We start from the raw sequence: 20,666 nt of genomic DNA on the forward strand, positions 1-20,666 counted from the left end.
GGAACATTCGAGTTATGGAGGTTCGAGTAGTAGAGGTTTTTTATAAGAGTTTATTAGGAAACTTTCACGGTGCCAACGAATTCGTTCGAGTTAAGGAGACGTTCGAGTAATAGAGGTTCGAGTTATGGAGACTCTACTGTAGTTGTTGTTAAATTCGTTTAAATGAGCGTCCCTGAAAAAATAGATACGACAGTTTTTTGTCTTAAGTGGATTAAATTTCGCGGATGCCATACCTCATAAACAAAAACTTCCGCGTTGTTTGGTCATTTTTGCGAACGTTTATGCAATTCGAAGTATAACTCAGTAATACGCGAAATTTTTGTAACTTGAAGTCATGGATATTTTTCAAGACGCGAAAGTTTTTTTTCATCATAATCATCAACTTAACATTGAAACAGTAATGGATGCAGACTTTTATTGTGCAAAATACCTCGTATGCGATTTACCGAATAAATTATTTTTTATGTTTCGGCTTTTTGCGTAAGATTTTTTACACGAAAACGAACCTTATTTGAATTCACAAGTTTTTTTCGCGTCACAAACACAAGTATTTAGCAAGAATTTAATTTTGCGGATAACACTTACATTTTTAGCGTGGAGTAATTTTTGCGGAAAACAAATTTTGAACTTTTTGCGGATGCAATATGATAAAAATAAACTAATTTTAGCTAACTTTCAGAAGTAGTAGAACTTTTTTCTAAACATACAAAAGTCTTTTAATACAAGAAATTACTTCCAGCACCTTTCCGATTCATCATCCCATTAAAAAAAGAAACGAAAAGAAGAAACAAAAAAGTCATAGGGACGAATTTAATTTGTTTTTAAATTTCGCGAACAATCGATATATTAATATTTCGTCTCAATTTCGACCCCAGAGCTTCTTTTTTGTTTCCAAAATGCGCGCTAGCCACATATCAGAAGGAAAAAATAAAGCCCTGGAAAAGAAATTGAAAAATAAGTGTGAAGTTTAAACTACTGAAGGTAATACATTAAAAATACATGCGGACGGTGTGAAAATCTAATACCAGGCTCAACATTCGGAATCCCGGTTGACTGTTTTGTTTTCACTTGCTACTGGTGGATTATCTTTGTCAGAATTTGAACGGCTTCTAGACTTATACGTACTGCTAGTTTTCGTAAACGAATTGTATCGAAACCATGCTTCTTCACAGTTTGTTTCTCTTGTGCTTCTTCGCTCCGACTGCAGCGAACGTTTCAAGTTGGTAGAGTTATGCTTACGGAAAAGTAGTTTCATGAAAGCTTTACGGAATCGTTTTTGTAATAAACAATATATGAATGGATCAAAGGAGCTTTTTGAGTATGACGCCCACTTGGATGCTACAGTTAATGTGTGCGGTAAGCTATAATGATTTCTTTGGCGTGACAACTCGACTATACGTATAATGGCGTACGGTACGTGGCAAACGATGAAAGCACCGGTAACGAACAATATTTTGCATGCGGTACGAACTTCTCTGTGTCTGAAACTTTCGCGTCGGATTTTAGTCTTACTCATGCTAAAAATGCTTTTTGGCAGGACTGCATGTGCTATTCTTTTGCTATGACTTCTGGCTACTCGGAAAATGTAAAAATATGTGACTAGTATTACAACAAGAGAAAATACGAAGTTAAAACCAATCAGGCAGACAATATACACGTAAAAACCAACTTTAGTACTGTACGAAATGAGCGTACACGATTTGTATCTTTCATTAAAAATATACCATGTCGTCAGTAACGGAACAAACGCAAAGGCTATAGACTGGAACCATATGTACGAGTTTAACTGCATTGCTTTATTTACAGTCATTCTTGCCCTGTAAACCAGTGGTCTCATCACAGCGGCTAATCTATCCAGGCTAATTGCGGCTAATGCTAACATTGAGACGAGTTCTATCATAAGGGCAACAAAAGAAGTAGCATCTTTTAGCCCTTCGCTGATTCGCCATCTCTGTGAGCTCACTGCTGCTAAAGAAACCGGCATAACAAAAATAATGTTGCACAGATCTATAATTATTAGATTTATGATGAAGATAATTGCTATGTTTCTTCGTAAAGATTTCTCGCGGTATAGTACGTATAATACAAAAATATTTGCGGTTCCTCCAACGATGATAATGATGGAAAGACATCCAGAAAATAAGACGCGTTCAGTCTCTGTTAGCATCTTTTTCTGTAGGTCTTTTTTAACGTTTGATATACTGGTCCTTTGACATCTTGATAATTTTTTATTTCCACCTGCGAAGAATAATTATCAAAAAATAATAATAATAATAATAACATCTTTAACGTAACATAATTCAAGTTTTATCAAAATTCTTTTTTTTTAAACTCTTGCTGTTTTTTAAAATAAAATCTAGACTAACATAGATAATGGAGGGAACGGGAAGTATTCCTCGGCGTATTAAACACGGGAAAAATGAAAAAGAACACATTTATTGGCTTTTATCTTTAAATCTTCAGAATCCATCCAATAAAAATCTTTTGCGCAATGTTATCACATACAATCAAAAATATATATATATATATTACAGCCGTATATCTGACTTTTAAATCAAACTTTATGATGTTACACAAATCTTTGAACAGCATAAAAAAACTATTTTTGTTTGCCCATAAATGATAAAAACTTTGCGAACAAAGCCATCTCTTTCGCACGACAACAATACATATTTACGAAGAACTAAAGAACTGCTGTGATGATGTTTTTAATTCTTTTCAGGTTCGTTGCAGGTGTAACACGAAAATTTTTATTTTATCACAAATGCGATCAATATATCAATTTCAATCGAGTTTTTTTTCAACTCAAGATTAAAAATGTCGGCTTGTTCAGACTTATAATTTCATTTCCTATGCTATAAGAAAAATTTGTTAACTATATAGCACCCTTTTTTTTTGCACTTCACAATTTGTTTTTTGTCTCCATATTTTTTACAGCTTATTGAAGGAAAAGTGTCGAGATGGGAGGAGGGGAAGACATCTCGCTTCTTTTGTTCCCTGTTTACATAAAATAATATAATTTGCGCCGACTTGGCCCCCGGCAAGCTGTATTTAAACTAAACAGCTTCATGATTTACCTTGCTAACCGTCGTCGTAAAGTCGCGCATATCTTTTAAGAGCGTTTAAACTTTAAAAAGTAAACAGAAAAAGTTGATTCAACGTTTTCTGCCAACGGAATAGACTAGGTAACTAAGCTTTTTTCGAGTATACAGTATGGCGAGGGTTTACAATTTCCGTGCTTTTTACAATTTACAGGAGAAAAAAGGTTTTTGTCAACTTTGGAGGAACAATTTATATTATTGAAAGAAAAGTAGTAACTTTTTACTAAAATTGTTTTCATTTTTTCTCTGAAGTTCGAGTTATCAGTGCAATATCTGACCAGGGGCAGGAAAAATGATTCGACTTAACGAATGTTAGAGTTATCGAGTGATTTTTGTGAGAAAGTATTAGTGGATTCAACAGGAATTTAAAAACAGTACGAGTTACTGGAAGTTCAAGTTATTGGGGGTTCGAGTTATCGGGAGTGTACTGCATCTATATTTAATTCCCCTCATACGAAAGCTTAGAAGCAAATGAATGTGTTACAGCAAATCCTTCAAATTAACATCCACCTATACACACAAAATAATTCCTCAGAGCAAACCCCGAATTAAAATCAACCAATAAGTACAAAGCCAGCGTTATCACATCTCACCCTCTTAAATAGTAGCGGAATTAATTGTTTGTTCGTGTGAGTGAGACCATTCGCACCCACAACAATAAAGAAGAAAGTATTTCTCGAAAATTATCACGTGAGCAAAGAACAATTGAAGTAACCAATAAAAAAAGCGCGGTCAGTATTCTGATCGCAGAAAATTCGACATTTTTCCACCAACTATTCCGATTTCTCGGTAGTAAATAAAAATGTACTGAATGTCCTGGCTCTTAACGAAACGAATCAATCCGTAGAATAAAGAAATAAATAGCAGAATAAACACATTAAAATACAGTAATATTTTTTTGAATTGACTTCTTGTTTCAACATGTATAATATTCTTAACTTTTGGGCAAAAACATCCTAATATATTCTTAGTATTTTCTTAGCACGGTTAAGATTTAAAAATCTGAGAATGCAAACTGGTGTTAAAAACCACCCCAAGGTGATGTTGATTAGGCAGCCTTTTTTAACTGAGACAGACAACTAGATTGGGTAAAAAAAAATTTCCAGCTTATATTCCATTTAGGATGCAAGCAAAATTTTGATGAGCATATTCTTAGCATATTCTCAACTATCCTAAATATCCTGATAGAGTATAATATTAAAAGCGTGTATTTTTATTATTATTGTTATTATTTATTGTTATTAAATGATTCTGTTCTGTCCGTGTTTTTCTTGGATGGAAATACGACTTTAGGATCCCCTCTTTTCATTCCACATTATTACGGGGTAGCTACCACTAATCACAAAAATCAAAAATTCGATAAAATTTCTTTCTTTTATTCACAACTTTTCAAATCATTAAACAAAAACTACATTTAAACAAATTTCTACTTTGTATTTAAAAAAATGGGAAATATGTCGACACTGTTCTTAAAAGTGTGTTTAGACTCAAGTTTAATTTTCAGAACGGCAAAGGCCGTTTGAGGAAATTTAGCAAAATTTCTGGACATTCCATGACCTTGGTCACCATGTCACGTGCACTTATTGTCATTGTTATTCTTGACGAGAAATAAACCATTTTCGTCCACAGAGCTCATATCTCAAAGAGCTCTGAGTATGGAAATAAGGACAAAATTTAAATTTAAATATTACTCGTGTAAACAATAAAATTAAACTTGTGAGGTTCTTTTGCGCTAGTTGCCAGATCTTTAAAAAATGTAGGCACAATTTTTTATATAATGACTTGCGCTAAATTTAGTCACTTTTATTTTACTGACTAAATTAACTTTTTTTTGAATAATAAATGGAAAACAAAATTCATGCAAGGGAGTTTAACGAATTCTCAATTTTTTAAAACAAGTTCAACTTAAAGTATAAACTGAAATATCCAACGGTAGTATCATCCTTCAATTTTTAACGCATTGTAATTTTTAATGCATGAAAAAATTTGCCAAAATAACAAGCCATGCAAACTCCAGAACATAGCTCGCCCTAAGTTTAAGCAAACTCATTTTTATTTAAAAAAATAAAATTTAAAATAAAAATAAAAAATTAAATAAAAAATAACATTACATATAAAAATGTGTTAAAAATAATTACATGTAAAATAAGTTCTGTAGCATTTTTTTTTCCTATTGAATTTATTCGCTTGTTTTTTTCAAAAAATACTGCCGCTATTTAGATTCTTCGCTTTAAAAATTTTAAATTTTCCTGCAAGTTGCTTAAATTATTTTAAAGAGTATGAAAATTTATATTTATAAAAATACTAAATCAACTACCGCCAAAGCTGAAATAACCGCCCATTTTTGCAGCTCTTATAAATGTTAAGTCACTTTAAAGTGTAGTCAGGAAGAAATTGAATTCCTATGAGCGCCCAAGGCGTTAAGTTAATTTTTTAGGGTAACCCAAGCATATCACCAGCGACATGACAGACTTCTCACATGTGGGCGAGGTATACCGTTACTCCTAAAAAACGCTGTAATTTCATTAGTTCTCTCCGTGCGATAAGCATATCTATAGATGGCTATGATATCTTCTTTAGTTGCATTAATAATCCATTCCCCTTCCGCACGCACGATAGCGTATAGCTTACCCACGACTTCAACATCCGGAGGACCTGACTCAGTTTGAAACGTATAAAACACATACTCAGAAGAAACGAAATCCTCGGTAAAACTCTCCACACTGGCCACAGGAGTGCGATCTTGGTCAGACGAAGAAGATGTGGAACCATATGTGGAGAAATCATTCTCCCAGGAACGATTCGAACCGGTTTTTCTTCTATTGTCTTCTAGAATACAAAACAGGTTTTTCTAGCAAAGCAAATAAAATTTAGCACAATTTCGAACTCCTGCAATAATTTGGTGCCCTGCAACCGCAAGAAATAAAAATAAAAATAAATATAAACATACTTTGTATAAGATCAATAGTTTGACCGCCAACCTTAACTGGAGCATGGTATGACGCTTTAGGATCGGAAGGATGGGGCGACATCGCTACGTTGACGTGATCCCTTCTGTGAAAATGACGCCTCGACTCACCGACACGCTTCATGATATTTTTCTGAAGAAACCTGTTTGCTGAAACATGATTAAAAAGTATGCGTGAAAACCACATGCTATTCGCTTGCAGGTGACGGAAGGTTAATTATGTTAAACACGCCTGCAATGCAAATAATGTCGAAAAATTGTCATATGTAATTACTAGAAAGCGGCGCAACACTACTTTGATTTTCTAGAATTTTTTTTAAGCTTTGGTAGAAGGGTCAGCATGTTCTTAAATTGTTCTTAATTTTTAGCCTTATCACACCCTAAATGTTCTTATAAACTATATGTTTTTTAAAAAAGCAGCAACTCACCAATAAGCTTGAGTCTGTTAGATGAACTAAGTTCAATGTTAAAACCAAAAAGCATGCTCAGGCGGTCTACCCAAGCCTCGTTTTTTGTCAACAAATCAGTGAATGCATTTCCAGGAAAACTTGGTCGCCCAAGAGATTTAAGCGAGAAGTTAATGGTGTAAACTAACTCTTCGAACGTAGGTTCGTGTAATGCTTCGCGAACTATTTGGTGCACCTGGAATAAAGAACAAGTCATTAAATATGGATTTGGCTATACAAAATTATGTATCTTTTATGAAATATTCGCGCGATATAAAATTATATCGCGCATCTTTTATCGCGAACTCGTTATGGGTGATATACAAGGAATTGCTTCATGTACACCTTAACCCTTTTCTGTCCACTTATTACGTCATAAAAAGGACCAAGATGAAGAATTAAATTTTTGTTTTTATCAGAACTTTTATCTGTGACATCATCGGAATGTTGAAATTTTTATAAAAAATAACTATCTGCATAAAATTCAATTCTAGAGGGAAATTTAACATTCTGTTTAACGTGTCAGACACATTTTTCGGTTTTTACATAATTCGCATAAAAAAAGCCAAAAATTGCTTAAACATTCGGGTAAATCATTTTGTTTTAAAAAAACAGCATTATGAAACGTTGATCCTCGTTACTCAGTATTATAATATCCGTGCACTATAGACAGAAATATTCTGCATATATCAAATTTCGCAAAATAAAATGCGCAAAAACTTTTATTTTCACGTACATATCATACAGCAGCTTTGCGTAAAAATTGCATGTGTAAATATCTTACGGTCAATCTCGAGTAAAACTTTTTGGAAATGTCGTAATTAGCAAAAAAATTTTTAAAAAAAAATCGATAAGAAGTTACGGTTAAAACTGTTTTTCTAAAATAGTTGCCACGAAAAATAAAACAAAATTTTCTGACCATTCTAAAATCCCATTAGAGTAACTTTTATCCAAGAGAATCTGTCGAAAATAAGAAGGGACCAAAAGTGGAACTTTCAAGGGACCGAAGAAAATGGTTGCAATTAGCGAAGTTCCACTTATCCGATAAAATCAAGAGAGTTTGATAAGGCAAATCCAAGAAACCGGGGGAAATATCTTCAACATGTTAGTGAAAATTCCAGTTATGTTAGTGAAAGTTCCAATTATCCTGGGTTCACATATCGAGCGGCAACTGTATGTCAGTTTTTTGCGATTCATTTGAAATTCATTAGCAATCCAAAATTATATCCTAACATTTTTGCAACTTACTGTAATGATCCGAATAAGCGCCCAGTATTTTTTTTAACACCCCTCTAAGATAAGCACCCCCCTAAGATAAGCACCCACGTAATTTCCTCAAAGTTCAATAAGCGTCCAGCACTTATTAAGCGCCCCCTTGAATAAGCGCCCACCTGATAAAAGGGGCCGCTTAATCGAAAACTACCTTAAGAAAGTGGGCGCTTATTTAAAATTTTACTTTCTTATATTGAGAACCCTAGAAAGAACTTTATTTTGTTACATCTTTTGTTCAGTTTGATTTTTCAGAAAAAAGAAAAAAAAATTGAAAATTACTATTGTCTTTAACTTGTACAAAATTAGGAAAAGTTTAAAAGCGCCCAGCATTTTTTAAGCGCCCCCCTCACCCCTCCCTCAGTTAAGCGCCCATGCAAAACATCCAAACATTTAATAAGCGCCCAGGGCGCTTGTTCAGATCATTACGGTAGCAAAAACTGAGCTTTTTTCAGATTTCCTGTGTTCTGCAGCAACCCTGCAAATAGAGTAACAATCATATTACCTCGAAACTTTGAAGTGTATCGTAAATTCTACGCAGTTTTTCCAATGGCATATGAAATAACGATAAGCGAAATGTTATGGTGCGCTGAAAGAAAAGGGAAACAATTTAAAATATATTACTGCGCTCATAATGAAGCGATATTTCTGACAGAAAAGCTGATGTTTCATGTTCCTAAAAAGTAAATTTTTAGCCTAATGACTTAGAAGTCAGAATAAAAGTTCACACTCTCAAAACTTTGGGTGTCATTAGACATTGTAATTCAGTAATGTTAAACTTGGACAGAGGAAGTTGATGATATAACATATTGCTTCAAAAAATTCCTCTGGTGAGTTAGGGTATGGTCTATAGTAAATAGGCTGGTTTCTTCCTAACAAATTTGAATTCGTAAAACATTTCAAAATATAGCCTTCTGATTTAAGGAGATTTGGCCACTATTTTTGGACGAAAAGAAGTTATTCATAATCAAACCTTTCTTCATTTCAATGTCAGATAAGCTGGTTATTTCGAATTGCAATAATTATGTAGATATAATTTTTATCAGTTCTATTGCAAGATAAACAAATGCTCAATTTTTGTCACATAAAAAGTAATAACAGATGTCAGGATAAACAATTTAAGGAGATTTAAAGAAGAATTCATATTTTGAGTCCAAATTTTAGGTTATTCAGCAGATTATAGGAGGGAGTGTAGACAAACTCCTTACAAGAATTGCTTATATGGCCTAACATTAAAATGTCCGCTGAGGTTCAGCTCGGTTTAAAGTAAAGTGGGCCCTTGAAAAAACGCCTGCAATAAAGATGTTTAAAAATGGTCGCTACATGGGGGGGGGGTTTCTTAACAGATTTAAACGGTCATTTCAACCGTTTCTTAAAAAGGTGCCAGTTGTAGTGAGGTGTAGTGAGCCCTAAAGGATTTCCGCTCTACAGATACTCACCTACTGTTGCTACAGATACCCACCCACTACAACTGTTGCTACAGATACCCACCCACTACTACTGTTGCTACAAATACCCACCCATTACTACTGTTGCTAGAGATACCCACCCACTACTACTGTTGCTACAAATACCCACCCATTACTACTGTTGCTACAAATACCCACCCATTACTACTGTTGCTACAGATACCCACCCACTACTAACTGTTGCTACAAATACCTACCCATTACTACTGTTGCTACAGATACCCACCCACTACTACTGTTGCTACAGATACCCACCCATTACTACTGTTGGTACAGATACCCACCCACTACTACTGTTGCTACAGATACCCACCCACTACAACTGTTGCTACAGATATCCACCCACTGTTACTGTTGCTACAGATGCCCACCCAATACTACTGTTGCTAGAGATACCCACCCACTACAACTGTTGCTACAGATACCCACCCACTATTACTGTTGCTACAGATACCCACCCACTACTACTGTTGCTACAGATACCCACCCACTACTACCGTTGCTACAGATACCCATACACTACTACTGTTGCTACAAAATTAGAACTCACCATTTCGTTATAAAACAACGAATGTAACTGCTGCCCAGCCATCACTCGATTCATAGCAATCTGAAAAACAACTTTTTTGATAAGTAGCATGTTTGTAGCAAAATAATTTGTATAGTTCCAATCACACACCGCTAAGTTGCGTTTTTTCTATTCATTTCTTACTTGAATATAGATTCATCTGCTCATTCATTCACTAAAACACGCATTCTATTTGTTCATTCATTTATTTATTTATTCATTCCTTCATTCATTTATTCATACATCACTCGTTTGTTTGTTTTTTATTTATTCATTTATTTATTTATTCATTCCTTCATTCATTTATTCATTTATTCATACATCACTCGTTTATTTTTTATTTATTCATTCATTCATCACTCGTTTATTCATTCATTCATTTATTGATCACACGTTTATTTATTTATTTATTTATTCAATCATTCATTCATCACTCGTTTATTCATTCATTTATTCATCACTCGTATATTTATTCATTCATTCATTGATCACTCGTTTATTCATTCATTCATTGATCGCGCGTTTATTTATTCATATTATCACTGACTTATTTATCTACTTACTTATTCCCTCACTCAGTTATATATAGCCAAAGATGGTACTGTAAGTACTGACGGGCGAATTCCTGCAAATTTTTCCAACTAATGAATTCCTGTGAATGAATTTCACTGGTTTATGACTAGTGCATTTAATCATCCGTTGAACATCCCGTTCATATATCCACTAATTTATTCATTTCTATTTACTAATGAGAAAAACACCTTACGAGAATAGCGTTACATAGCAATTACCGTAAAATAGACAAAATTTGCGTTATTTAAAAGCACGCTAATATCATGCACTTTGTTCGAATGACTTAAACATAATTAGATTACTTCCATGCCGCCCAAGCAAATTATTTGACGTCACACCTACCATTAGTAAGCTCTGCAATTTCCTTCCTTTCATTCGAGGATCGTCTTTCGTGTCATGAAGCTCGTCGATCAACACATGAAACTTCTAAAGAAACAAAAAATGATTTTATAGATGTGGAATAAAATCAAAGAAAATTGATGTTCTTCCCAGGGGGAAAGACTAAATTTAGACCAATAACTTACAAAGCATTTTTTTATTATTATCATATTTATTCAATTTAGCGCTCAATAAATTGGTTTCTAGTTTCTAAAAAATACGAACGAAACGCCAAGTAAGTTTGACCACGTCTACCTCTAAGACTGATTTCCAAATCTCCAACGTCACCATCGAAACGCATTCGGGATACAATGTATGGCGAAAGAACTTCATTTGTGATTGCAGGTGAGACATGCAAGTCGACATGTGTTGTTCTATTGTTCGCTCGTGCAATGGAAGCGGAAATAAAGCGTCAAACAGCTTTTTAAATACATCCATCGCCTAAACAAATTATTAAACTACAATCAAGGCAGAACGTGAAGTGTAAACATTCACAAACTACATAAGTCCTTATAACTATAAAGTTTTTTGGCTCCTGAGCCTTTCGGCTGGAGTAAATTTAGCCACCCATATCTTTCAAGCGCGCATTGTGATATTAGGTGAAGTTCTCAAAACGGATTACGCAGGTAACAAAACAATTTTTTTTTTATTTTAGTTTTTTGAATTAATGTGTGACTTTAGCAACTTTTCAAACATTTACGCGTAAGTTGCGTTGGATTTAGCAGTGTTGTTGAACGCCTTCGTGACATTGCAGCAGAAATCAATGACGAGTCACAACCAAAATTACGTAATAATCAACCATTCATAAAAAATCTACTTACTCGAAAAGTTAAAAGTTTAACTTGTAGATGGAGAACTTTGTTCATGTACTCCTCCGCAGCTTTTAAATCAAAACAAAGTTGCTGAAACGATGGGTACCAAACTAAAAAAACACACAATGATAGTCGAATATCATTCATCTGCAAAGGTATTGTCAAAAGAATCGCTTGATTAGTTAGGAGGGATAAGTGAAAGTAATCAAATGTGCAAATAAACTTTTTAAATTCGACAGCTTTTTTGGGACATTTAAGGTGCATTAAGCATGATAAACCTGCTCTAATGCACAGACGATAAGCCTTTCCTATGTATTGTTAACCGTCTGGATTTTTCCAGCGGGCAATACGGCTTTTTAGGCATTTTGATTGGCTTAGCGCTCTTGACGACGCGCCGATTTTTTGCGGTATTGCCCGTCGTCGCAAATTTTTTTTCCGTACACGGTAGGCAGTATCATTGACCGTGGGCAGTATCATTTTAACCGTTGGCAGTATCTATTAATTTTTTCAATATTTTTCGGAAACCGGTCCTTTGACATGCTCAAGTGTTTGTACCGCAAATGCCCGTGGAAACTTTTGACTTGACCGAAAACAAAGAGAAATACAGAATATGAGTGTGGAATAACTTATTCGAAGCGAAAGTAGCTGGTAAGTACCATTAATCTTTATATACTAAGATAGATGCTTGTTTCTCAAAGATTATATAAGTTTTTTTTGATCGAGTTTTTCTCACTGTGATTACTTACAACATGTCAGAAGAGAATATTGATTTCAATGTTGGTGAGAGGTTTTTTCACACCATCGAATTCTACAGCATTTATACCAAGGTTGTTCTTATATGCGTAAAGACCCAAAATATAATCAACTTTTGAAACTTTGTTGTCTGTTTTAGCATCCAACGAGAAAACGAAAAGCAGCAAAATAAATGGCTTTCATTTGTTTTATCGCGAAACAGTGGTAAGTACAATCCCCTACTTTTGTGTCATGAGTCAACTCCGTATAAACAATGCTCACAGATTTTATCGAAACATTATTTCCTTCAGAACACCTTAATGAGTGAAGCGACTGTTGCGGATGATGCCCCGCCAGAACTGGCAGAGATGAGTAAAATTGGATCAGAAAGATGGAAGGCACTTGACGATGCTTCGAGAAAGGTGTGTCTGTGTTAAAAATAACACGTTCGTTTTAAGTTTTTTTTTTTAACTAATCACAAAATATACAATGTACAAGGCAAATATCATACAGTAAACGTTCAAATGTAGGAACACGTGAATAACAACCTCGTACTCAGAGTGAATAACAACCTCGTACTCAGAGTGAATAACAACCTCGTACTCAGATCTCTGTGACATATTATTTCAAATTATACACTAGATTAATTCAAATTTTACGTTTGATTCATCGTAGGAATGGAACAAGAAAGGGCAAAAGAAGCGAGAAGAAGATGACTGTGGTCAAACTGAGTCGTTGATTTGCGCAAAATGCAAGAAAACCTTCACGCGACAGAAGGAGTTCAACTATCACAGCAAGAATTGCGTACTATGTACTTGCGATATTTGTCAAAAGGAATTCAGCATCAAATTTCTGAGCTTTTATTACAATATCCGAATCTTTGAGAGTTTCTTGCTCAACCAAAGCTAAAAAATATAACAAAATTTCAAAATTTCACGAATATATACTATATATACGTTATCAAACTGACATCAACATTGAAAAATACATAAAATGTATCATTGAAATAACAAAAATAGAATATACGAAAGCATTTAATGAACATACTATTCAACTTTTCAAACATTGTACTTGTGTTTTGTGTTCCATATTTTTTTCGATGATATTCTGTATATAAATAATTATAATCTGTGCGTCTGGGAAACACTGATCGGTCAGAGATGAACTTGTGAAAAGCTACTTCACTTTCATACGACTTTTTAGTTTTGGTCCAAATCTCTCGATAAGCTAACCCAGGAGTGAAGCCTCTTTCATATAGCTGAGTAATTTCAGCCACAACATCTGGCTTAATATCCTTAAAGGATAATGACTGTAGAGAATTTACTGGGTGATTATGAGTCCATTCCATTTCTAGCAAACAATTGTTATCACCTTCTTCTTTTTTATACTTCAGCACCAAGCTGAAGGGACAATCAGTGTTTTTGAATCTCTGACTGGGATTACATTTCATCTTCATTTTACTGTTCATTGTCGCTTGATACCGTGTGTTATGATGACATCTGAAGTATGTAAATTGCTTATACAGGCTTTTCTCACCAGTATATCTTGGTGTTAGCTTTCTCAACGTTTCATTTGTGTTGGATTGATAGCTTTTCACAAACTCTTCCTCAGAAGATATGGTACACTCAACAACAGCTTTAAATTTCTTGACTGATCCTTGTATATTACTAATCTTGAATTCGTTTTCATTAAAAGGAAGAATATCTGATACTACAGCTTTCAGTTCATCAGTGTTTTCAACATTTATAAAACGGGAACGAAACGATCTAAGTGTTGCAGACATTTTTCAAGTATTAGCTAGCAACTATAAAAATGAATGAATATTTTTAAGATATGTATAATCCGATATAACACACAGCAAGAATATAACAATACCAGCAACAGTGAGAAAATGAGTTGTAAACAAACTGTGTCTGTTATGTACAAAACTTCAGAAACAACAAGATGAGAGAGTTTTGAGTATGGAACCAAGAAGCTAGAAATATGTCAAAAGATGTTAACATAACTATTAAAATCGTCAACTGATATTGAATAGCTTCTGCGCTTTATATTCATTACAAGGTTACTCAGAAGACAAAATGTAAACACTATGTTCGTCCGCTCTGCACTGCTAAACTACCATCTTGATTTGATTTTTTCGGCTATTTCGGCATGATACTGCCAACGGTTAAAATGATACTGCCCACGGTCAATGATACTGCCTACCGTGTACGGAAAAAAAATTTGCCCCGTCGTCAAGAAAAATGGTAGCTTAAAATGTAAACAAGCACGAAAAAAAATAATTAAGAAGCATTGGAAATGATTATATATCTAACTCCTACAATACATTTATCGATAAAAACATTTTTATAGGATAGAAACAAAACAATGTCAAGTATAACACTTAAAATAACCAGATTCACCAACATTTTGTCTGGATGCTTCTTCAACATGGCTAGTTAACTAGCTACATTGTCCATAAAAAAACGATGATCTAATTTCCAGTTTTATCAAAAATACTAAATACAAGGCGACGAAATCATAAAAAATACGCCTCCTCTCATTTTCAGATTCGTTCCTTCAGCTTTGTGATTACCGAGTCAATATAAAACTCTTTGAAGCCCATGTTATTCTTGGCTAGTTAGCTAGTTAAAATTACTTCAATATTCGTTGTAGCCAACTATATTTTAACGGCGCATTCAACTTTACATATTATTCTGTACGTGTCACATCGTGATGTTTTGTTTACAAAGTTTTATTCTATAACATAGGGACTTTCGAATTCTAAATAGAATGTTTGTTTTTGGACAGGACTGTTTCGAATTTTGACCTCGAGTGTTAACAAAAGTAGTGCTAGTGAATTATATTATTATAAGAACACTAAACTAAAATTCTTATTTTTTTATTTTTATCTAATTTAGAAGGTTAACAAATACAATAATAACCGATTACCCCACGCTGTAATAAAAATATCGCACCGATCTCGCAAGCTCGGTCTAGACCTCGGGCGATATATTGCGGTACAGCCCCGGGGTAATCGGTCATTATTGTATTAGTGATACATGCACGATATATATGGTCTACGTATACATGCGTGATAACTCTGATCTATGTACTAACAACACATGCATGATATAGATGGTATATATACTATATATAGATGGTATATATACTATATACTATATATACATGCGCGATAGAGAAGATCTATGTAGTAATAATGGCTTATTAACCGTTTAGCCGGTCTATACGGGAAAATATAGACCGAGGTCATGACGTCATGGACCGAACGCAGTGAGGTCCATGCGAGTGACAGAGGTCTATATTTTCCGTATAGACAGGCTAATAAGGTTAATAAGTCATTTATTATACCCCACTGATTATTTCATAACTATTAATGAAAAAAAGGTTTTAGAGTCCAAGGGTCTTTAACAAAAACAAGGCTTAGGTGGAAACCATGTAACTTTCTTTATATTTCGAACGTACACAGACATTCGATCCACAACTTTTAAAAATAGAATATTTTCAAAACAGTTTTAAAATTCAATTCTTTGTCGTTTCGCTGGTGGAGTGTTCGTATTAAAATTAAATGTACAATTGTTAAAATTTCCTCCGGAAAAAAATGTAGAGAGGGTTGAAGACTGCGTGGAACTGGAAGTATTAAGAGCTGTCGATTGGTTATGTACGTCAAGTTGGTTATTATTTGAGCTCAAGATGTTTGACATTTTGTAACGGTGAGTGGTACTAGCTGATTTGTAATTTCTTAACGAATCAATATTTTTGTGACCACTGTGTTAGGCTACATAAACTTCGGGGACATTTGCATCCAAAAGCTTTCCAATCGATGTTTTTCTAACGGAATGATTTGCCACTTTTCTGCCTGTAAGCCCGTGTTTTTTGGAACTTAAAAATTCTCCAATTTTATTTTTCCCGAGGGGAGTTTTCAAATACCAACTGTCTTCTCTTGTGTAGTCAATTTTTTGCCTCAATGTAAGAAAAAAAGGCGAGTTTTCCATCAGCATTTCCTCCGGTCGATGTTTTTTGAACTCTTTGTAAAGGGAGACTGGGCATCTTTCCGTTACGGTGGCATATGCAGTGGGATAGAAAAATCTTTTTTCTTCCTTTTCATTTCCTTTTCTGGTTTTCGTACCTCTTTCCTTTACCAAAACTAAACATTCCCCTCTTTCTGGATCGTTTTCCAACACAATGTCTCCCCAAAGCAACTTTCTGGCCTCATCTCTTGCACGAAAGCCAAAATGTAATGAGATAACCCACCACATTGTTCTTTGCAGTGTGAGTGCATCCTGTTTTCCAAAAAAGCCAGTCTTGTATAATTTTTCAATTTCATGTTCCTCCAATTCCCTTGTAGCATTTGGTTTATTTCCGTACCCAAGTTTTGTCAACTGTTTTCGTTTTGCTGCTAACACTTTTCTGGACTTTTCAAAATCATCATCAACGAGGATGTTAAAAGGAACTTTCATACTGTCTAGATGTCTTTGTAAGCCACGGTGTAGTGATGTAAGGGAGTCAGGTTCATATTCTTTTCCGTTCTTTTGTTTGACATTAATAAATAGTTTGCACAGTGTGTTGTTCAGTTCTTTTGGTGGTATGAGATGAGGTGGTCTATATTCTTGAAAGCTTCGACAATACCTGACAAAGGTGTTTGCTGCAAACGTATTACAATATTTTGTAGCTTTTGACTGTTGTCCTCCTATGAATTCGTCTATTTCATTTAAATCGTCAAATAAACTATCGTCTACCAGACGAAAACAAGGAGTAATTGACATTTTTCTACCACTTTAAATTAACTTTCTTGTTTTGTTTTTGTTTTGATGTCGGTTAATACGGCGTCATATAGACTGGTCACGTGAAAAAAAAACCAATCAAATTTTCCGAGAACGTTCGAATAAACGTAAACATTCGAAAATACTCAACAGTGGGGTAATAATAACACATACATGATATAGATTTTAGTGTAGTTACACATGCATGATATAGATGGTATATTTATATATATACACATTCGCCATATAGATGATCTATGTAGCAACACATGCATCATACGGCTTACGTAGTTATACATGCATGATATACCTGGTGTATCACTTGGACCGTACGTACAGTACGAAGCGTCATCTTCGTTGTTAGCATCTCTTTTCTGCAGCAACAAATTTATATCAACATTCAGACTTTCTGCTGCTTTCTTCTGAATGCATGGAAGGAGTTTGATAAGGCTGTGAACATCGTTGATTCGAAAGCACATCTAAAAAAATCATTCACATTGGGTTCTTTTTCACACACAATCAAATTATGCAAAATTAATCGAACCGGATTTTAAACAATTCGTTTCAGGGATGTCCAATCAAATTATCTTTTTCTTTTTCTTTTTCTTGACATTTCTGACATTCTTTTATTACAAGTTCTAAGATTTTCTTCACTTTCCAGCTATTTGCGACGGGAATTCAATACTATAAGAACCTTAAATTACCTCAAAAATGCAAATTTTAATAACAAACATATTACTAGAACAAATTTCTTAGGAATTAGTGCTAATTCTTTTACAACAGAATTAAATTTAATTCTTGCCAATATTTTGGAAAATAAAGATAGTTTTAATTGAACATCCAAACCTAAAACTTCTGATCTATTTCCTGAAATTTCATAAAAAAACTAAATTTCCCTGACATTTTGCTTTTCATATATGTTTTTTTTAAATTCCTGACAATTTCTAACAATCTTGAAAGAGTGGACGCTGTCTTTGAATCCAAAAACTAAGGTGCATCTCAGATACGTCATGAATTAGCAAAGTAGCACATAGATTTTGACAGACATCTAATCAAACACTTAAATTTTAGTTGCTTTGGAGAGTTGCCATTCTTCCCATAGAGTCATATTTGAGGCTAAAGCTATTAAAAAATTACCTTCACAAGAGATTTAGAGAGTTTTGAAGAGACATTTTTAGAGTTGAGCAGAATTGAGGAGTTTTGAAGAGGCGTGGTTGCATCCCTGCTTTAAAACAATTAAAAACGTGATGACAAACCTCTTTAGTGACTAGTTCCCAACCACCCAGAGAGCCGTAGATCAGTCTGTTCAGTATGACACAGGGTTCATCATCTGAAGAATAACATTAAAGCCTGATAGTTTTTGTTGTAACTTTGCAATACATAAATATACAAAAAGTATTAAAATATAGCACATACATACCTGTTTCCTCATTCCTTGTTGTGAGACAATGACGGCAACCAGGAATTCCTTCACTCCGATTTTTCCTTACTTCTTGTAAAAGCTGCAAAATAAATTTTATGGTGGTAATATATATCTGGTAGAGCCTAACATTGATCAAAAGCTATCTAAAGTCAGTTACAGCCGACAAAGGCAAAAGTGCTTACATGACTATCAAATCTATTATTGTCCTTAAAAGATTTCGAGCCACAAACATCGAGAGAAACCAATGTTGATACGTACATCTTTAAAATATCTTTGACGCTCTGAAATTAAAAAAAAAACGAGTTAATGGTCGATCTATTTCATCATTTGTTATCTTATACACCTTGTTAACTTGCTACTCATTGTTAAAACCATCGACATGTGTTAATTTTAATGCTGATTTGATGTTACAAGGATTGTATTTTTAATTATCTTGAATATTTGACCCAAATTTGTATCCTTATGAGGTAATATACTTATTAAGCTCTATTTTACGAGGTAATACAGAGATTTTAAGATGTCTCCAAAATGTCTTAAATTATTTGTGCTTTATCATGGTCGCCACACGTTTTTATAGAAGAGAAATTTGAGGAGATGTTAGGACATTTTCATATATATTAAGAATATTTAATGAGAAGGTTATAAAGGTAATGGCATGAGTGAATGACAAACTTGATGTACTTATTTTACTGTACAGTATTTCTAATAATTTTATAAACAAACAAACAAAACAAAAAGTCACAGCTTGTAAAACTACAATACTTTCATCTTTTTCTATTCTCAGGCTATGTTACAGGAACAGCAGTGCGTATGTGAGGTATATTATTATAAGTACACCTGCATATTAGCCACCAAAGTGCTGCAAAAGTGAGCATTTGGGGAAGCCAATGGTCAGGTTCACTTATATTAATATACGTTCAAGTTAGTTTTCATAAAAATTACCAGAGATTTATAATGAATAAAAAAATAAACAACTTACTGTCGCTACTTTTGAAAATGTATCTTTCCTTATGTTTTCGTAATGTTCCTGTAGTTCTTTTCCAACAGGAGCTTGGCTATTATTATTATCATCAGATGATGGTAGGATAAGTTTACACACAGTCGTGGAGAATGAGATCAATCTGGCACATGCCGTAAGAATGTCAGTCAAGGAACTTGTTGTCATGATCAAACCATTGCTCGGCAAATGTATTAACTTGTCATCAGGATCAAAACGGGCTCCTTTGCTGGAAGGCTCATGATTGGCCTTAGTTTTCGAAGAACCGCAATGTTCGGAGGAATTTGAGTTTTTAGAACTTTGTTTTTCGTGGATAAGTGATAAATTACTGTTTTCGATATTATTAGAAATGTTTTGAATTTTGTTTTCAACATTGCTTTCCCTTCCAGTTTTATTTGCCTTGTGAGAATTTGGTGCAGCATTTGTAAAAAACACATAATCTTTTGGATAAGAACGGGCATGAGGAGAGTCCGTGATTGGGCCATCCATGGAATACCTTGATGCGAAAGAACCAGAAATATCACTTCCTTTTTTCATTGACTCCCATAATAGAGGTTGTGAGGAAGGGCGTTTCCGAACCACGCCGATGTTGTGGGGATTCTCATCAAATTGAATCTCATTAGCTAAATCATTTTCCACTACAGGAGAAAAGTGGACATAAACCTGTGTGTAATCCGTTTTATCTATTGCACTAGATTGTTTTGATTCACAACCTTCTTGGTTCGAGACAGAAGCAACACGTTCCACAACGTCTTCTAACAAGTCACTGACAATACTCTCTGTTAATAGAAAGTCAGTTAAATTTTGATTTGGGCTAGATATTTTTACAAGTATATTGTTAACTAGACTTTCTGCGAGCTCTTCTATTTCGTTTTCCAAAATGACATCCTGCTTTAACGTGGAATCATTTCCATCTGTCACCATGTCACTGTTAAAAGATTCGCCATGTTTTAAAACATCATCAACATGATGATCAGGAGGCAAGCTTGAGCTTGCTGTTGATAATATATCTGGTGAGACTTCTTCGTCAATGTCTATGTCTATGCTAGTTCGTCTCAATAAATCAGGGTCAGAATAAGCTTTCATGTTACCTTCTATACTAATAGCTGAACCTTTCCTCAATTTATTACGAAGCGTTAACACTGTAAAATAATAATAATAGAAAAA

At 34.2% G+C, this 20,666-nt stretch overlaps 3 protein-coding genes and 1 long non-coding RNA gene across 7 annotated transcripts in view; 1 reads left to right on the forward strand and 3 right to left on the reverse strand.

Moving 5' to 3' along the window:
- Positions 1–796: 796 nt before the first annotated feature.
- Positions 797–2,256, reverse strand: LOC130645477 (G-protein coupled receptor 26-like). The gene has a single exon (XM_057451480.1). The coding sequence runs from the start codon at positions 2,165–2,167 to the stop codon at positions 1,031–1,033; it is 1,137 nt and encodes a 378-aa protein (XP_057307463.1). The 5' UTR covers positions 2,168–2,256; the 3' UTR covers positions 797–1,030.
- Positions 2,257–4,456: 2,200 nt separating this feature from the next.
- LOC130645468 (uncharacterized) overlaps positions 4,457–20,666 on the reverse strand; it is a 48,288-nt gene continuing 32,078 nt past the window's right edge. For all 4 annotated transcript variants that reach the window (XM_057451467.1, XM_057451468.1, XM_057451469.1 and 1 more), the window contains 13 exons: positions 19,482–20,641; positions 18,685–18,783; positions 18,500–18,581; positions 18,336–18,409; positions 17,390–17,558; positions 11,594–11,694; positions 11,028–11,213; positions 10,737–10,820; positions 9,804–9,863; positions 8,290–8,373; positions 6,498–6,711; positions 6,052–6,219; positions 4,457–5,930 (listed from right to left, as the gene is read on the reverse strand). In XM_057451467.1, the coding sequence (XP_057307450.1) occupies positions 5,554–5,930; positions 6,052–6,219; positions 6,498–6,711; positions 8,290–8,373; positions 9,804–9,863; positions 10,737–10,820; positions 11,028–11,213; positions 11,594–11,694; positions 17,390–17,558; positions 18,336–18,409; positions 18,500–18,581; positions 18,685–18,783; positions 19,482–20,641 (2,858 nt within the window). In that variant the 3' untranslated portion in view covers positions 4,457–5,553. The remainder of the gene's footprint in view (positions 5,931–6,051; positions 6,220–6,497; positions 6,712–8,289; positions 8,374–9,803; positions 9,864–10,736; positions 10,821–11,027; positions 11,214–11,593; positions 11,695–17,389; positions 17,559–18,335; positions 18,410–18,499; positions 18,582–18,684; positions 18,784–19,481; positions 20,642–20,666) is intronic.
- On the forward strand, positions 12,061–12,737 carry LOC130645481 (uncharacterized). The gene is made up of 3 exons (XR_008982707.1): positions 12,061–12,232; positions 12,477–12,541; positions 12,628–12,737. It is a non-coding gene; the product is annotated as an uncharacterized LOC130645481 (long non-coding RNA).
- On the reverse strand, positions 12,857–14,487 carry LOC130645479 (uncharacterized). Its single transcript, XM_057451483.1, has 2 exons — positions 13,364–14,487; positions 12,857–13,221 (listed from the first exon to the last, which is right to left on the reverse strand). The coding sequence occupies exons 1-2, from the start codon at positions 14,097–14,099 to the stop codon at positions 13,124–13,126; spliced, it is 834 nt and encodes a 277-aa protein (XP_057307466.1). The 5' UTR covers positions 14,100–14,487; the 3' UTR covers positions 12,857–13,123.

This window comes from Hydractinia symbiolongicarpus, chromosome 5 (assembly GCF_029227915.1).
Source record: "Hydractinia symbiolongicarpus strain clone_291-10 chromosome 5, HSymV2.1, whole genome shotgun sequence".
Taxonomy (NCBI): Eukaryota; Metazoa; Cnidaria; class Hydrozoa; order Anthoathecata; family Hydractiniidae; genus Hydractinia; species Hydractinia symbiolongicarpus.